This window comes from Poecilia mexicana, unplaced genomic scaffold (genome assembly GCF_051168715.1).
Source record: "Poecilia mexicana isolate PSO_F unplaced genomic scaffold, ASM5116871v1 scaffold_6, whole genome shotgun sequence".
In the NCBI taxonomy this organism is placed as follows: Eukaryota; Metazoa; Chordata; class Actinopteri; order Cyprinodontiformes; family Poeciliidae; genus Poecilia; species Poecilia mexicana.
The window spans coordinates 31,454,030-31,473,650 of record NW_028263375.1 but is presented as its reverse complement, the minus strand read 5'-3'; the positions used below and the strand labels follow the sequence as shown (position 1 = coordinate 31,473,650).

General features: G+C 41.6%; 1 protein-coding gene across 1 annotated transcript in view; it reads left to right on the top strand.

The window, feature by feature from the left end:
* The window catches only part of asz1 (ankyrin repeat, SAM and basic leucine zipper domain containing 1), a 49,951-nt gene that overhangs the window by 26,134 nt on the left and 4,196 nt on the right, over nt 1-19,621 (top strand). The window contains exons 5-12 of the mRNA XM_088006589.1: nt 6,642-6,753; nt 6,889-7,023; nt 7,153-7,274; nt 10,763-10,835; nt 11,170-11,226; nt 11,385-11,494; nt 16,660-16,765; nt 19,226-19,339. Coding sequence (XP_087862715.1) covers nt 6,642-6,753; nt 6,889-7,023; nt 7,153-7,274; nt 10,763-10,835; nt 11,170-11,226; nt 11,385-11,494; nt 16,660-16,765; nt 19,226-19,339 — 829 coding nt within the window. The remainder of the gene's footprint in view (nt 1-6,641; nt 6,754-6,888; nt 7,024-7,152; nt 7,275-10,762; nt 10,836-11,169; nt 11,227-11,384; nt 11,495-16,659; nt 16,766-19,225; nt 19,340-19,621) is intronic.

Sequence of the window (19,621 nt, the reverse complement as noted above, 5' to 3'; positions counted from 1 at the left end):
TGGACCTGGAAAAACACTAACCCAGCCTGGTTCCCAACAGTACCCCCCCCTCAATGACCGCCACCTGGCGGTCCCGAAGAAGCAGAAGGTTGGGAGGAACGAAAATTGGAAATGAGGGTCGAATCCAAAATAAAGGAACCGGGTACCCACATGCGGTCCTCCGGCCCATAACCCTCCCAGTCCACCAGGTATTGCCAACCCCGCCCACGACGGCGGGAGTCCACAATCCGGCGGACCGTGTAGGCAGGGTGGCCGTCAATGTCGAGGGGGGCAGGGGGCTCAGCAGGGGGGCACAGTGGACTGGAATGGACTGGTTTGATCTGAGAAACATGAAAGGTAGGATGGATGCGGAGTGAAGGTGGCAGGCGCAGACGGACAGCGGACGGGCCGACGAGCTGCTCCACCTCATAGGGTCCAATGAAACGGGGAGATAATTTCTTCGACACGGACTTCAAAGGAATGTCCTTGGCAGAGAGCCAGACCTTCTGGCCAGGAAGGAACGTGGGGGCGGCACGCCTCCTACGATTGGCCCAACGACGATTCTGCTCTGTTGTGCGGTTGAGGGCGACGATAGTCCTGTCCCAGATGGTCTTACACCGGCGAATGTGATGCTGGACAGAGGTCACCGAGATCTCCTTCTCCTCAGCAGAAAAGAGTGGGGGTTGATAACCAAGTGATGCCTCAAAAGGGGAAAAACCTGTAGCAGATGAGCGGTGCGAGTTATGTGCATATTCAACCCACGGTAAGTAAAGGCTCCAGTCGGTTGGGCTTGAAGACGTGAGGCATCTGAGGGTGGCCTCCAACTCTTGATTCAGACGCTCAACTTGGCCATTAGACTGGGGGTGATAACCTGACGTGAGTGAAACCTTGGCACCAAGAGCCGAACAAAAATGTTTCCACACTCGGGAGGAAAACTGTGGACCCCGATCTGAGAGAATTTCCTGTGGGATACCATGCAGCTTAAAGACATGTTTCACGAGCAGCAGAGCAGTCTGAAAGGCTGAGGGAAGCTTCTTTAAAGGGACCAGATGGCAGGCCTTAGAAAAACGATCAATGATTGTTAAAATGGTGGACATACCTTTAGACACGGGTAATCCGGTGACGAAATCAATGGCAACGTGAGACCAAGGTCGCTTGGGGATGGGCAGGGGTTGCAGCAGGCCGGAGGGAGGCTGGTGGGAAGCCTTGTTTCTGGCACAAATGGAACAGGCCAACACATATTCCCTGACGTCTCTGTGTATGGATGGCCACCAGAAACGACGGTTGATTAGCGCCACCGTTCTGCTGACCCCTGGATGACCTGAAAACTTAGAGGTATGCATCCAGGTTATCAGGCGGGCTCTGACGGATGGGGGAACATACATCTTGTTGCTAGGACCAGTGCCAGGATCAGGCTCTGATTGTTGGGCCTGCTTAACCAGGTCTTCTATTTCCCAGGTAACCATGGCGACAGAGCAGCTAGGAGGCAAAATAGGACTGGGTGACTTCTCGGACTCATCTGGAGAATATAACCTGGAGAGAGCATCGGGTTTCACATTTCTGGATCCTGGGCGGTAAGAAATAGACAAATTAAATCGTGAAAAGAACAATGACCATCGGGATTGGCGGGGATTCAGTCTCTTAGCTGATTTGAGGTATGATAAGTTCTTGTGATCAGTCCAAACTAAAACCGGATGTTCCGCACCTTCTAACCAGTGTCTCCACTCTTCCAACGCTAGCTTGATAGCCAGCAACTCCCTGTCACCCACATCATAATTTCTCTCCGCTGGGGAAAGTTTGCGAGAAAAAAAGGCACAAGGGTGGGTCTTGTGATCATTCTCGGAGAACTGGGAGAGAACTGCTCCCACCCCTGTCTCGGAGGCATCTACCTCTAGGATGAACTGCCTAGTGGGATCAGGTTGTATGAGGATGGGCGCATTAGCAAACAGGGTCTTGAGTTGAGTGAAGGCAGCCTCAGCCTCAGGGGACCAACGGTAAGGAACCTTGGTGGAGGTCAGAGCGGTTAAAGGTTGGGCAGTTAGACTGTAGTTACGAATGAACCGTCTATAAAAATTAGCAAAACCGAGAAACCTTTGCAACTGTTTTCTATTCTCAGGGATAGGCCAGTCTAAGACTGCTCTGATCTTTTCCTCTGTAGGTTTGACCTGTCCGCCCTCTAGAACATAACCCAGGAACGTGACAGATTGTTTGTGAAACTCACATTTCTCCGCTTTACAAAACAGTTTGTTCTCCAAAAGACGCTGCAGAACTTGGCGGACATGACTCCTGTGCTCGGGTAAGCTCTTAGAATAAATCAGGATATCACCCAAGTAGACAAAAACAAACACGTTTAGAAAGTCTCTTAAGACATCATTTACTAAGGCCTGAAAAAATGCTGGCGCATTAGTTAACCCGAAAGGCATCACCAGATACTCGAAATGACCTAGGGGGGTCTTGAATGCCGTCTTCCACTCGTCCCCTTTTCTGATACGGAGCAGATGATACGCGTTTCTCAGGTCAAGCTTCGTAAAAAACGTAGCCCCGTGGAGTGGCTCAAACGCTGAAGAGAGAAGTGGTAGAGGATACTTATTTTTAATCGTTATCTGGTTCAAACCTCTATAGTCAATACATGGTCTGAGAGACCCGTCTCTTTTGCTGACAAAAAAAAACCCCGCACCCAGAGGTGAAGAGGACGGTCGGATAATCCCTGCAGCTGATGATTCCTTTATGTATCTCTCCATGGTTTCCCTCTCTGGCTTAGAGATGTTATAAAGTTTACTGTTGGGTAGAGGGGCTCCCGGCAGGAGATCAATAGCGCAATCATATGGTCTGTGGGGAGGGAGAGAGGATGCCTTGGATTTAATGAAAACCTGAGCTAAATCATGGTATTCGGCGGGCACCCCGGAAATATCTGGAGGGTCAGCCCCATTACTTTCTGCCGGGGGCGGACCTGGAGAAACGGCTGAGCGGAGACAAGTGGAATGACAAAATGCTGACCATGATTCAATGTGTTGGTCTGACCAGTTGATATTAGGATTGTGTTGTTGTAACCATTCAAAACCTAGAATTAGCGGAGAACTTGCCGTAGGAAAGACATAGAAAGATATGGTTTCAGAGTGGTTACCTGAGACTACTAGCTGAACTGGTTTGGTCTGGTGAGTGATCTGTGGGAGTGCCTTACCATCGAGAGCAGACACACGGAGAGGGGTTTGAAGAGGAACGGTTTCTATCTCCAACTGCTGGACTAAACTGGAGTCGAGGAGGTTACGTTCACAACCCGAGTCGAGTAGTGCAGAAATAGGCATGGTGCGGTTATGACAGAGAATGGTAGCCGGCAATAATAGACGAGGTGAGTCAGAACAGATTTGATGGTCCGCCAGCTCCCTCGTCCCTACTGACGGACCTTGGCTTTTGACAGCAAGTGACAATTGGCGACATAGTGTCCTGCCTCCCCGCAATAGAGGCAGAGTCTTGCCCGCCTCCGACGTTGTCTCTCCTCGGGAGAGAGTCTGGCTTGGCCAATTTGCATGGGCTCTGGATCTGTGGGATTCGGTACCGTTTCTGTTTGCACCGCACTGCGGGGAACGAGTTGTGGTCCAGGCGGCGGATTTCTGTTACCTCTTTCCCTGGCTCGCGCTCGAACTCTGTTATCCAATCTGATAGACAACTTAATTAAATCCTCAAGTGATTCTGGTTCATCTAGTGTGGCTAGTTCATCTTTTAAAGAGTCATTCAAAGCGTCTAAATACACGCTCTTTAAGGCCGAGTCGTTCCAGCCCGAAGCGGCTGCTTGGATGCGAAAATCGATGGAGAAGTCAACTACAGACTTCTGTCCCTGTTTGAGTTTCAACAGAGCCCTGGAACTTAACGATTTATCAGTCTCTTGGTTAAAGGCTTGTTTGAACTCAGTTATGAACTCGTCAAATGTGCAACCATATTGGGGAATGGACGTGAACTTAACCTCTGCCCAGTCTAGGGCGCGACCTGACAGATGTGCTATGATATATGAAATCTTAGCTGAATCATGAGGAAACTTATGAGGTGAATGGTTGAACTGAATATTGCACTGCATTAAAAATCCCCTGCATCTTCTGGGATCTCCATCAAACCTTGAAGGACTTGGCAGCTGGCAGTCGGAAAATGTGGTCTGGATCGGGACCGGGGGCTGAGCGGGTTCCTGGGCCGGATCTGGAGTTGAATCCGGAGGAGATGCCTGTCGGAACTTATCGCGGAGAAAATCAGTTAGCTCGGCTAGACGGTTGTTTGTCTCCGACTGTCGCTTCCCCAGTTCTTGAAGTGCGGCTTCATGGCTCTGGATTAAAGTTTGTTGGTGATGAAGCTCTCTCTGAATTGCTTCTGCTGGGTCTTTGGTTTGGCCAGAGTGTTCTGTCATGATGGGTTTGAGATTCTTGACCCACATGCAGAAACACTCAGAGAATGGGTTAGTCAAAAGGTTTATTTACAGCTCTGACAAAAGAAAAGATATAACAGTCAGTTGGAGTTTTATCTTCCTTCGGTCCAGGATCTGGGGATTACTGCACACAGGTAGAGAGCAATGGTGAGTTCAAATGCGGATGGGAAACTTCAGTTCTAAGGAAACTCGATAAGTTCTTACTTGCAGTGGCTGGAGAGCGAGCGGGGAGAGGCAAGCGGAGCCAGGAGGGCGAGGCTATTTCCAGGTGTTGGCTGCTCAGGTGGTTCACAAGGCTGGAGGGCGGACAGGTAGGTCTAACTCACAAGACAGAGAGGAAACGGTGCAGAAGCGGCACGAGAGGATTCCTCCGAGACTCAGGTAACTCGAACGGTTCCGATGGAACTTGCAACGACCAATGCTGGCAAACACTCTGGCGAGGAGGAACTGGCCGCCTGCTGCTCATATACTCCTCACGGTGATGATTATTTCTTGCAGGTGTGTCAACCAAGACCTGTTGGTCCAACCTCTGGGGAAAAACAGCCACAAGGTGCCCTCTGGTGGATGGACCTGGAAAAACACTAACCCAGCCTGGTTCCCAACACAATCTAACTATGAATATTGTTCTTTGAAGTAAACTTGCCAACTCCTTAAAATCTTGTATTTAAATGTTAAACAATTTAAAATCATTTAATTTATGTATGCCTAAACAATTGAATAAAATTTAACAGCATTGCTAATCTAAATAAACAAGTGTTACATTTATGTATCTGTGGTCTGTTTTAAAATATTAGCGTTTATGGGGCCCCTGAAGCCCTGGGGGCCTGATGGAACTGCTGACTTAAATTGGATTAAACAGAAGTGCAAATTTGTTGTTTTTAGACTGGTTTTGGGTTTAAATAGCATTTCACTGGAGATCTTTTCCCGTAACATATAATTACACATTAATACTTTTACATTTCCTTTCAACTTAACATCTTTTAATGCAAAAACACGGTGGATCGCTTGTGGACCGCCTTGACGCCCCGACCACCGGGCTTAGCAAGTTTTCTTGCCCTCAGGCAGGGGAAACCCTGCCTCAGGGCTCAGTTGCATGACCTTCCATCGATCACCTAGTCCACAGGTGTCAAACTCTAGTCCTGGAGGACCACTGCCCTGCAACTTTTAGATGCGCCACTGCTGCAAAACACCTGAATAGAAGAATTAGGTAATTAGCAAGGCTCTGGAGAACTTATCTACACAAGAAGGAGGTAATTAAGCCATTTGATTCCAGTGTGTACCTGTGGCACATCTAAAAACTGCAGGACAACGGCCCTTGAGGACTGGAGTTTGACACCCCTGACATAGTCTGAGTAAAAATATTTTAATTTTCTTGATAATGTTCTCTTTCTTTTGCAACTAACAAATTTTGGTGTGAAAAAGCTGCAACAAAACTGAGTTTTCTCTTTAGAATAGTGTCCTGTTGTGTTTCGAGTCCAGAAAAAACCTTGTTTCTGTTACATTCCTGTCAGTCATGAATTATGATGATGTGATTTACATAGATGTTTCCAGTCAAAGCATGTAGCTCTTTATAGCTTAGATTCCTTACAAGTTTTAAGATGAGGGTTTTAAGGTTATTTTGAGTTGCCTACCTTCATACCTTGGGACTTAAAATTCCTCAGAAAAACTATGATGGTTCAGAGCTAAGGTCCCACGATGTCCTCTTGTTGTTTGTACCTAAGACCTGGAAAGAATTAGGAAAAAATTGCATTTAAATTTGCTGCACGTAATTCCTGGAACCAAGTTTTATAAAAACTCTAAAATGAAGGCCTAGGTGTTGTTGAACATTTTAAAGAGCTCCTCTGTAACGTGAGCTGAAACATATGATTGTAAATGTTTTGTCCAAGTGGTTTTTAATGAAAATACTTTTAGCTGTGAAACTGTACATTAACATTACAGAAAAATTGTCTAAATATTCCGAGGGCTTGCAGTTTTTCAACACCAACAAGAGCTGGACCTGATCACTCTTCATTATGTTGTATGTGCTGCCCTCTTGTGGTTTCCCTGCACTGATTTCATTTCAAACATTTTTCTTTTAATCTGTTAGTACTGTCATCTGTCTTTAACAGATGAAAATGGTTTTCACATCACATGACACTTTTTGTCTTCTTTCACCCTTGTCTCCTACTAAATTAACTTCCTGTTCCCAACTTCATCCCCCCCATGTCCCTCCTTTACTCTCCAACATGTCTGTTGTCTTTTTTTTTTTAAGGTCTCAAATGACATGCCTGATGTTGGCAGCCAGAGATGGCCTCTGTAAGGTGATAAACCTACTGGTGTCCCATGGGGCAGAAATCAACGTCCAGGACAGTAAAGGATACACAGTATGTTACTGTTATCCCTTTCATGACAGATTTCCACTGAAAACCTGTGCACTGCCTAATCTGTAGTTAATATGGATATTGTATAACTGTTCTCAAAGTGATTTAACTCTGATTGATGCTGGTGTGTTCTGCAAGGCCTTGTCCATAGCAGTTCAGTATGGCAAGGAACAGGCTGTGTTAAAGCTCCTTCAGCTGGGAGCTGACAAAACCATAAGGACAAAGACTGGCAAAAGCCCTGCTGATCTAGCTGAGATGTTCAGGCACACTCAGGTAATGTCAGCACTTCTTACATTTTGGACTGTATATTTAAATTATTCAAATCTTGGATTTGAAATGTTCATGCCTATTGTTTGCCAATGCTCTGTAGTCTGATTAGATGTTTAATTTGTCTTTCTACAGATAGCCCGGATTTTAGCTTCATCTTCCAAACTCTCTGCTGTCCCAGCCTGCTCTTCTTCTATGGAGGAGACACTAGCTAAGCTTTTTAAGACAAACTCTGATGTTCTATCTTCTGTGGAAAGGTAAGATCTGTGACTGAAGGTCATGTCATTTGCTATGAGTATTTAGTGTAGCTGGTAAAAGTGCTATCAATATTTTAATATAAATGTGTGCCTTATGGTAATTGAAAATGACTGGATGCAAGATCATGCTTGAAAATTCTGAATGCATGATAATGTAGAATAATGTAATGTATTTTCCCTTTTAGATAGACTTTTAATGTTCTCGATACACTAGATGTGTATTTTTTGTGGCCGAGGTGCTTAAAGCCTCCAGACTGATGGAGATGCAGTGATAAAGAAAGGAGTCAGGAAATTGTGGGTCAAAGCAGCCTAATGTCACTTTTATAAATAAAATGATTTTACGTATTTGCTAAAACTTTCACTGTGTTGTCAGTTTAATTTGAAGCAAATCTGTGAAAAAAATCAAGCTCTTCTGCTTCCTCCCTGTGATCCTGCACTGCTCATGGTCAGAAACAACCAATCAGAGGAAGAGGACCATAGCGCTATCAATCACCTCTTATGAATGCTCAGACTAGTTAGCATTTCTGTAACTGTAATTCAAATTAAACTTCAGGAATACTTTATTGATCCCAAAGGGAAATTAAATGTTGTTGTAAGTTGTTTCTGCACACAGAGATGATTGAAGGGGCTAAGACCCTCCTCCTGGCTCTGATTGGCTGTTTCTGACTGGGAGCAGTGTATTTATGCAGATGGCAGTAGAACCACAGAGAAGGCAGAGGAGCTCAATTTTTCCACAGTTTCTCTCTGACTATGCTATCGGTACATAGTGACAGTTTAAACAAATATGTAAAAATAAAATTAATAAAACATTCTTACTGCAGCTTTAACTGTTCTGAATATCATCATCGAAATAATTTTTTTTTTATAATTCAATCATTTGAAGCAGGTGTTGGAACAGGGACACATCTTAAACTTTCATAATGAAGCTTATCACCTCAGTTGTATTTATTAAGACATTTTACACTGTATTCTGTTGCTACTTGTACATTTTGGTATTCATTGTTTTCTGGGGTGTTTTTTTTTTTCATCTAGCTAATTTTAAACTACTGTAGAGTTTGAGTTGTACACAGTTAAGTATACATGATAATGTCATAGAAAACACAACAAATCCAGTCAAACTTTCTTCCTTCTTCCTGGTTCCCAGTCTTACATTTCAAACAGCGTTTCTCTACATCAGTGTTTCCCAACCCTGGTCCTCAAGGCACACTGCCCTGCATGTTTTAGGTGTTTCCTAGCTTCAGCACAGGTGATTTCAATTAGGAGGTGTTTGCTGAACTGCAATCTGCTGAATAAGGTGCATTAAACAGGGAAATTTCTAAAACATGCAGGGCAGTGTGCCTTGAGGACCAGAGTTGGGAAACACTGCTCTACATCAGTTCTCCAAACTGCTGTCAGGGTAAAACTCCTTTCTCTCCACACCGCCTCCTGTTGGAGGTTTGGTGTGAAGCTGCATGTGTGGCAGGTGTTGTTGATCCATTGTACCACCAGACATAAACAATAATAAATCTCCTCCATGGTTGTTTAGTCCACTCAGGCTCTGCTGCCAGAAACTCTGCATTATATTTAACCATGTTTGGTATGTGGCATTCCTGTCTGTTAGCGTTTTAGCTAACAGTCTTCCACTCATGTTGAGGACAAACATAAAAAAAGACATTCAATTTAACTGAGATATTTTACAGATCATAATTAGTGACATCTTGACCAACTTGCTGTACTGAAAATAGTTTTTTCTAGCCTTCACTAATAACCATTTGCTATTAAAATTAAGAGCAGATGTTGAGCAACATGGTATTGCTGGAAAACAGGGTTTTACAACTTTAGATGGACAGAATGATTTTTAGCGCACATTTTAAACTATCTTTAGAATCTTTTATTTTGATAGTGTTCAATGCTATCAGTTGAAGGAGACATTTTTTTCTCACTGACTGAACTTAAGTCATAGGAAACCTATTTGATTTCTCTGATCAGATAGAATTACCAACATAATTTCTATTTGCTAAATTACAAGAAACTTAGCAAGACGATTTAAAATATATTTTTTTTCATACTTCGAATTCAGATGTTTACTTACATTTTGTGAACATTAGGGATAACTATCTTTTAAACTGTATGACGTTGGTCAAACTGTTTTGGTTTCCCTCCACAATAGATAGGTCAACTAACACATTTTGAGTTAATTGGAGTTACACCTGTAGATCAGCCAAGATATGAGGAAGAGAATCGTGGAGCTGGACAAATCTGGTTCATCCTTGGGAACCAGACTTCAGGCTTGGAGGCACCACACTTCATTATGAGAAAAGAACAATATGTAGAAATATTGAAGCAACATCTAAAGACATCAGCCAGGAAGTAAAAGCTTGGGTACAAGTTGGTCTTCCAAATTAACAATAACCCCAGCCAAAGTGGTTACAAAGACAACAAAGTCAGTGTTTTGGTTTGACGATCACAAAGCCCTGACCTCAGTCCTATGTAGAAGTTATAGGACTTGTATAAGTCCTATACAAGTCCTATAACTTCTATAGGACTTCCTATAGTCATAGGCGGTGAGGTTGACTTGACAAGGCTGCCTCAAACCTGACAGTTATAGATTCGTTAGGAGGAATGAGCAATAACTCCAGCACACTACCTTGAGAAGTTTGTGGAAGAAAATCCAAAAGGTTTGACCAATGGCATACAGTTTAAAAGGCAGTTGTCCCTGATACTGAACAAATGCATGTAAAGTTCTAAAAAGGTACAAAATTTTTTTTAAAATGTTCTTGTTAATGTTTCTGGCATTTAGCTGACCTAAAACAAGAGAAGTTTGGTCTGATTTAACTTCAGACTGTTAAAAAATGTCTGTGTCTTTGTATTCCTTGTAAATATCTGGTTTCAACTGTATAAACATCAGTCTGTCTGTGTTCATCAAAGAGTCCAGACACTTGTGTTAACACTGAGATTTCTGGCTGCCAACATTTCTAAATCCAGCATGTTTCATGACCAGCAGAGTTGGAAGGCCTGAGCGGCTTGCTGTAACATGTTCTGCCCTCCAGGCACCTGCTGAAGTTTGCTACAAGTCATTCAGAATGCTACCTAAGATTCTTATGCATTTACTTCTGTGGTAGATGGCATTTTTTATGGTGAACTTGACAAACCAAAACTGCTCTATCTTATTGCAGCAACCTGAAAACATAGCAAGAAAGGCTCGATATAAATTAAAGTTTCCTGATATTCGTCCAACTTTTATGCATCATCTCACTTAATTTTTGAATGCCTCCCTGAGACTGAAAGTGTCTGACTTTGAGTCTTCTTCCACTCTGAAGAGTGTTGTTTGGATGATCTTGTACCCAAAATAAAATCCAATTAATAACATTTGCAATATCCCTCTCCCCATTTATTGCCTGTTTTTTTTTTTAATAAAACAAAACACAACTTTCAATATTATTTCCAAAACATTTTGATTTTGTAAGCCAGTTGTTTATGAGCCAAGATCTGTTTTCTGTGCTACTCAGTGCAACAAAGCTTGATGAACTTGAACTTCTCCTGCATGGCCTTAATCTGGGTTACCTCACTGACATCATGGCTGTAAGTACCACACACTGAGACGAGATTTAACTTGGGGTGTGACGCACAAAATTTCTGCATCAGTACAAGCAAAAATTCAGAAGTAGATTCTTACTTATTAAACTTTAGACCTCAACAAAATATGATTAAATTCAGTTCAAATAAAAACAAACAGGAAGAAAACGGTTACAGACACTTTTTGATGTAAAATAACAGATAAAGCTTGCTAAACATGTAGCTTTTTGCAGCTTTAGGAAAATGCATGAAATACATCTGCTACAGAAACAGCTGTAGAAGTTGGATTTGGTAAATTCACTTTTTTCTGTCTTTTTCTGATAACACATGATGAGCACAGGAAAACGACATCACCTGGAGCTACCTGTTGACCATGGAGAAGGAGGACTTTGAAAAGGTGGAGGATAATATAAGAAACAATGCTTTGTGCACAAGTTTAAACTTAAAAAAATAAATTTTAAACTTTTTCGTTGCATTTAAAGTGCACGGAATCCACTAGAAGACATCTTTACGTTTTTTTTTTTTTGTTGTTGGTTTTTTCCCCCCTTTTGTCAGATTGGCATCACCAACCCAGTGGACCAGCAGAAGGTGTTGAGCGCTGTGCAGCAGATGCACCTGGACAAAGTAGACCTAGACAAGATCCAACTGGGAACTGGAGAGAATGGGTAGGGTATGGGCAATAAATGTTTAAAATGTTTATTATAGTTTCAAAACAATTGTTCTCTACATCACTTCTGGAATACTTGCACTACATTCTAAAATATTTAGTTCCATGTAATACAACAATATGACTACATAGTTAAAGAAGTCTGATGGGCATACTGAATTTATAGAATTGTTATAAGAAGATCATTTTTTTACTTAAAGCCTTGAATCAAATTTAATGTGATATTGGTTCATAAAATAATCAAGTGTTTTACTGTTGTTGTTTTTATTGCATGTTGGCTGCAAGTACTTGTGTCAGTGTTGTGTTCAAGACCACCTAACCCGAGACCAAGACAAGACCAAGACCAGAGTGTATCGAGACCGAGACAAGACCAAGACTTTTAGGGTCCGAGACCAAGTCAAGACCAAGACCGAGGAAAGTCGAGACCGAGTCAAGACCAAGACCAGCGGCCGTGCTACATGACACAATAAAATGTAAAATATGATCGAAATTGCTTCTCAGAGTAATCTGAAAGATCCATATTCCCATAAAAACACCTAGATATTAAATACTTAATACATTTTACCAATATTAAATATTCCATTTCTGTGTTACAATGTGTGATGGTCTCGTGCCATCCCTAAAAACATAACACCCTGGGAATTTGCCCATATTGCTCATATAAGAATCCACCACTGTTGCACCATTAAACATAGCAATTGAGGCAATGCCCTGACGGTAAATAACACTCAACTATGAACACTGACCAAGGAGCAACAAGCAAGAAGTAACCAAACAGAAGGCGCTCATCGTGACTGTTTTCACTCTCTATCCCAGTACATGAAGCCAGGTAGTCTGACACCATGGCAGACATTACAGCTGCCACTTTGAACAAAAACAAAGAGCAATGTGCATGCTCTGCGTGCTCTTTCGTTCTTGTGTTTTAGTTATTTGTTCATTTAAATATCAACGTACATAATTAAATAATGATGCAGTGTACACAGAGCATTACTAGAACAAAGAACGGGTGTTCTGTCAGGTCAGATCGTCATGCTTAGCACGAACTCACGGTGTTCTGTCAGATCAGCATACGTTGTCAGATAGCTCAGACATGCATAAGCTGTCATTACCATATGATTTTATTTAATCAGCAACATAGAATCATGACGTAGATCATCATACACTTGGCTATTAACAGTTGTATGGCATCCAGCTGCAGCCAGACCTACTTTAAATACACTTTGAAACCACGACAAGGCATGTATATCTATCTAGTTATCATATTATGTCATATTATAAACAATTTAATGACTTATTTTCGTCATAACTTGTTGCATATGCTGAACTGACAACTCCACTGACGGTCGGACTTCTTAAGGCGCATGCGCTAGCACGGTACTCACTGCATGTATGCTAGGAACATAGAATCATGACGTAGATCTGTTATTAACAGTTGTATGGCATCCTGACTTAGCGGTTAAGTGAGTTTTACACGGGCGTGTGTTGTAGCTGACTCCAGCTGCAGCCAGACCTGCTTTAAATACACTTTGCAACCATGACAACACATGTATATCTATATAGTTATCATTGAAAACAATTTAATGACTTATTTTCGTCATAACTTGCTGCATATGGTGAACTGACAACTCCTCTGACGGTCGGACTTCTTAATGCGCATGCGCAGGCATGGTACTCTGCACGTATGCTATTCTGACAGCGTATGGTAATCTGATAGAACAACGGCTCTCAGTGAGTGACACTCCAGTCCTATCTAATAAATAAAGAGCCGTGGAGAAGAATCGACTGTTTCTGAATGTCACATCACTATATTGCAGACTTTTGGACATAGCGTTGTCCTATATATGCGACAAGTCAGTCAACATCTCCCACAATAATTCAGGCAGTGAGTGACTTTTTTCATCACAAATTCTTATGTGTCTCTGTACAGCTAGCTTTGCTAACATCACGTTAACGGAGCTTACCTTCTTTGAGCTACTTTTCTAAGTGACGAAAATAGTTAGATGTTGTCCCCATCGTCTCTGAAAGGAAGCGCTGCTGAGTTAGCTCTGGCCATCGGATTTCTTACTATTTATGCAGCGCTATTATATTACTGACGATTAGACAAACATTTTCTGCCGCTGAGAGAAAACCACTGCGCACGTCCTGGAGCGCTGCGTGCGAGTGAAAGGTGGGGAGGGGGAGGAGGGAGGAGGGAGTAGCGCCGCGTGCGAGTGAAAGGTGGGGAGGGAAGGGGGAGGGAGAGAAACACGTAGTTGCTTGGATTTTAATTGGTGCGTTTTGCATCCACTGAAAACAAAGATGTTAACAAATAAACTGGACAGTATGCTGCACGTTTAGTGATATTTTCACAGTTGCGGTCTCGACTGGTCTTGAAATAAAATGCCGAGTCCTCAGAGCCCGAGACCGAGACAAGACCGAGACCAAATGCGGTCGAGTCCGAGACGAGACCGAGACTATCAGAAAACGGTCTTAAGACCGGACTCGAGACCAAGACCGATCTCGAGTACCACAACACTGACTTGTGTACTACTTTTATTTATCTTATATATAGCTTCCCTGCTTATTTTGGGTTAGGAGAGACCGCCTTTCCAGAGAATTCCTTCTCATGCATGCATATATATATATATATATATATATATATATATATATATATATATATATATGAGATTTTTTGTCTGAGTTTCTAAACTAACAGAGAGAAAAAGATTTAAAATGTGCTACTGTTACTTTTTTTTGTCATTTTATCAAGGAAATGTACTTTAATTACTAAAGAAAAAACTGTAAAGCTGCTAAGATTTTTAGATTTAAAAATACTAGTTTCCTCTTCACAACTTTTAGTCAAAGTTATGAGGAGCCATTGTTGGAAGTCCAAAGAGCCATTACTGCCTCCAGAGCCGCAGGTTGCAGACCCTGGCCTTACACCATCCTGCACATTAATCTAGGCTCATCTCCCCAAAGCTACCCATCTGTCCTTCTCCACTGGAAGTCATCCATCCCCACCAATGAGCATTTCACAATGGTGGCACTGCACCTTCCTCTCCCATGTTCGTAGCCTAACACAGAGCCAGGCTCTAATGGTTTAAACAGCACTCTAATGATGTGCGAGGTGAGGGCTGATGGGTAGCTGAAATAAGTAAGGAAGCTACAGCAGCTGAGACTGAAAGTTGCTCATAGTTCATAGTAAACAGTTCGGTCAAAAATACGTCTTCTTTTGTAACATTTCAAGTTCGTTTTGGCCATATTTTTATTTGTCTTGAAATATGTAAAAATAACTTAAAAACCCAGAGGTGTTAAAGCTCAAGTTCTCCACCATGTTGACCACCTCAAGAGAAAGTCTGTCACTTTCTCCATGGGCTGAGTTTCCATTCAGCATAAAATCGCACAAATTGGAATTCTGAACATAACTTTGCTTAGTTAAAACACGGCAATGCCTAAAAAAACCTCATGTTTTTCACTAAAAAGTTTTGCGCAAGGAAGAGGTTTTAAAAATCGATGATTGGCCAGAAAACGGTAATCTGTTCAGCTGCTACTGGGGATTTTGTGTGTGTGTGTGTGTGTGTGTGTGTGCGTGCGTGCGTGCGTGCGTGCGTGCGTGCGTGCGTGCGTGCGTGTGTGTGTGCGCGCGTGTGTGTGTGTGTGTGCGTGCATGCATGTGTGCCTTAACCGTAATCAAAACACAATGTTTTGATTGCCTCCTGTTTCCTATGATCCTGCCCCCAGCTCCTGATGAAAGCAGGTGTTTCCTCTATATCTCCTCCTCAGTATGCAGTGAAGTTGCCTTGCTATTGAACTCAGGTTCTCTGTTTGTGCTATTGACCTCAGTATTTGACTCAGGTATGTTGAAGCAGAGACGCATCTAAAAGCTGCAGGACACTGGCCCCTGAGGCCAGCTCTAGCACCAGTTAAGGATTGAAGCTGGTTTAGAGGAAAAGCGCCCTTCGGCCCATCATCACTCTGCGACCTTAGATAAACTAACAGCAGGAAAAAGGGAGGTGTGGGTGCTGCAGAGGCTGGCTGACACTGTTTACTGGCCCCTCTGACAGAGTGTTAGGAGGGCTGGGATGGCTGCCTGCTCTGTGCCCTTAGCCAGGGAAATGTACCATTAAGATAAGAACTATCTATATCTCACAGTTTTAGGCGATGGGAAGAGACATGCAGAAGGTTGATGAATATAAAAAAGCAAATCATTTAACATGGGTCTATTCAGGGAGGGAGGACAAAATAGATGAACATCGAGTAGAAAAGGCTTGGCCACCTGCTCGGATTTCTGTAGAGTTTATTGAAGAGGAGCTCCAGAAAATGACTTGGACAATGTGAGCTCAGAGCTGCTCCAAACTATCAATCTGTCTGCACTGTCATAGCTGAGCAGCTTTTGCAGACTATACTTTGTTTCTTAATGTAGACATAATTTGTAAAGTTCACGTTAAAAAAGGTAACCTCTTACCTCCATCTTTAAAGAATTGGTAACTGGTAAGCATGCAGTGTCTTTTATATCCTGGTTGTTTATAAAAATGAAGCTGCAACTTTTCTTTCTCAGTTGTTAATTAGCTGCAGATTTAGTACCTACCAGTTACACAGTATAGGATGGCATTATTTGACATCCTATATTATCCAATATAGGATGTATCAATTATTAAATTCATCTTCAACTTGCATGTACTGTGTCTGGAGTAATAAAAAAAGAAAAGAAGTGCAGACTGTTAAATATAAAATGAAAAATAGGTAAATAATACAATCTTTAAACAATATCTGTTTATTTTTTTAAATTATGTTTTCTGCTTAGAAACATTAAGACATTTTATTGGATGATAAATTGGCCCAGAAATTTTTACAATAAATGATAATATTGTTACTTTGGAACCGTTTCCAACAAATACAATTTTAATGGCGTAATAGAGCAAGTTCACCGTCTCAAAGACTTATAAACTTTCATTTTGTAGAGATCACTCCAAACTGGAACTGGGAGACATTTTAAATATCTAAAATAAAACACCTCCACCAAAAATGGATTTCATAAATGGATTATGAAATCTCTGTGAAGAACACAACCCTTCATAAAATATCATCAGAATAGACCTTATTGAGCTTATTTTAATTTACCATGCAATTAATTACTTATTGCAACAGGCTTATTATTCCTGTTAAGTTTTTCATGTTTTCCAGGTGTGAAGATCTGCAAAACTTCCTCCTAAGTGTGCGTCATCAGTGCTGCTACTTGACAGAGATGCTTCAAGATGTCATCAGCCGTTTCCCCCGTCAGGCCTCTCAGGTAACCCTTACCTGTATTGGTTTCCTTATTGGGACCGAAATCCCAGTTCATTTCCTTGCTTGGTTTTAAAGTCACGTCATGAAGTGTTCAGAATGTTTCAGTCAAAAGAAACAAAACTGTATCATGTGTCATGATTTGGTGGTGTGGTTGGTGGTGAGGAAGACGCTTGTAGGCCTAGGCAGACATTTAGAAGGTGTTTAATGATAAATCCAAAAGTAACTGAATCCAGCAACACAGGTAACTCAGGGAGCACCGAGGAATAAGACGTGCAGTGACAGACAGACGAGGACCCAACAAGGACAAAGACAACAGGTGGACTTAAATACACAGGGAAGGTAATCAGGAAACTAGACACACCTGGGAAGCAATCAACAGGAAAGACAGGACAAGAACAGAAATAAACACAGAAAACCTCAAAATAACTACACAGGAAAACACGAATCACAACATCGTGTTTGTTTGTTCTGTTCTTCTGACAGTTACATTTTTATCAACGTGTTCCATCAATAGAAATTATACAACTGGCTGGTTTTATTTAGTCATTACAACCTAAAACTTTGCTTTGGACCACAGTTATTACTCCCTCATCACTTTAACTAAGTGAGAAACAGAAATGGTGCCAAGTAGGCCTGTCGCGATAAACGATAAATCAATTAATCGCATGATAAATTAAACCTATTGACCTCATTTTAATTATTGGCTTTATTGTCTCTTCCTGCCGTTTTTTCTTTCTGTTGATGACACTGAATGAAAAAGGCTCAACTCCGGTGCTCTTCACTGACCCTCCCTTCCTATTTCCTTAGCGTAATGCCCAGCGCACACGAAAAGAGTTGTCGGCCCATTTTCAAAACCTCAGAGACCACCATTAGCCGACAGAAATCTTAGGTATAACAGTTCGATCGGGTTCGTCATGCCATGTGGTGTCCAGCCACATGGGCACAAAATAATGGCTACAAGTCCAGTTAACTAATTTTAAAACCAGGTATTAATCAATACTTTACTAGAATTTACCTGCAATGCATGTGGCTAGAGTCAGCATAAAGTCCTGACTGAATGAAAATCATTGTAACCCATTTATGTCACATTAACGAAGAACAGCTGAAAACTTACCGGGTTCATCAACTGCGGTAACAATTTGGCTTCAACTCCTCTTCTTGTCATTTCAATATTCTTTGCATGAAATGTTGAATAAACATTAATGTTGTTTCCACATATCATCTCCAATCTCCACTGGATTTTGCAGTGTCAGCTGTTTGGGATTCCCCTCGTTATTTCCCCTCAGAAAGCATGGAGGAGAATCCGTGCTTTCTGATTGGCTCCCTGTCACATTCAGCGTTAAGCTCCCAGTCAGGGAAAACCCCTGATTTAGATCAGAGTGGCCACAACGATTTACATCACACTACAGGATGATCGGTTACAAAATCACCAACGACAATCTTAGATCAGCCAACAATCTAAGATTATCGTAAGGGGAAAATAGGGGCAAAAAATCTTGTAGTGTGAGCTACTGCATCAGGTAGTCGGATGTGCCCATCTTCTCTATTTAAATCTAGTGATTACTGAACGCCAATATAGTATACAGACTTCATAATCTGCACTCTTTTGGTTGAATGCAGTATTTATTTCCACTTTGGCTTTATGTTGTTTAGTTTTTATTAAAGTAGGTTTTTTCTTAATGGAGACTGAGAATCCTTTTTATTTTTGTTTTTGGTTGTTTTGTTTATTTAGTTTATCGGTTCCAGTGTTATGTGTTCTTTTGAAAATAAAATGTATGTATCTGTGGCAGGAAATTGCATGCATTATTACGTAATTTCCATTAAATCAGTGTCAAAAGGTCTTGAAACAATATTATCATTTATCGCAATAATTTTTTAGACAATCGCTCAGCAAAATTTGTTATCGTGACAGGTCTAGTGCCAAGCAGCATTAAGTGATAGCTGATCCATTATACTCTGACTTGTTTTGGTGCCACTTTTTAAAGTTACATGACAGAATGTAGTACTGTACAATAGTACACTTTAGTTCTTTATATAGACATTCTTTATGTGAATAGTTAGAAAACAAGGCTGTATTTATTTGCTATGTGTGTACCAAACCAGAAAGTGAATGTACCAAACATATATGACACGAATTCATGTATCATTATTGATACTGTGTCAAGCAGTCATCAGAAATGCAAAGGTTTGACATTGCTATTTGGTAACGGAATAATAAATCAAATTATTTACAAAGCCTCAAATACATTTTCTCATGCTGCATCAGTTTTTACTCCACATTACTGTTAAATCAGATACTCCAGCCAGAGAGAAGTAATTTGATCCAGACAAAAAAGAGCATTGAGATCATATTTGACATGACGGTTCAACATCATTCTGTCTCCTGTTTCTCACTGTCAAAGTCTGTCTAAGCACCAATCTTAACATGTTGGTAAGATTGACGTTTCTTTGGTCGTCCAAGCAGCTGGTCCTCTCTCTGGACCCGAAGAAGGAAGCCCAGACTGTCTGCAGCCAGCTGGTCGTTCAGACTAAAGACCTGCAGAAGGAAGTCAGCTGCCTCCACAATCTGCTTTGCCAGGTCAGCATACACGTACATGAACACACTTATACATTGTATAGCTAATGCTTTGAATTTGAGAACAGACAATAAAAAATGATAATCCGATTCTGAATTAATTACCAAACAAAAATGAGATGGAAAAGCTGCATGTCCAATACTACATTCACGTTTAGGTCTTCTTCCTTGTGACCAGGGGTTGACCATGAAATAAACTTGAAGTATGCCGACACCTGAGTATGTAGAACAGGATTGATGATGCTATTGTTTATTTACTTTTTTTAAGCAATTGTTGTCGCTCAG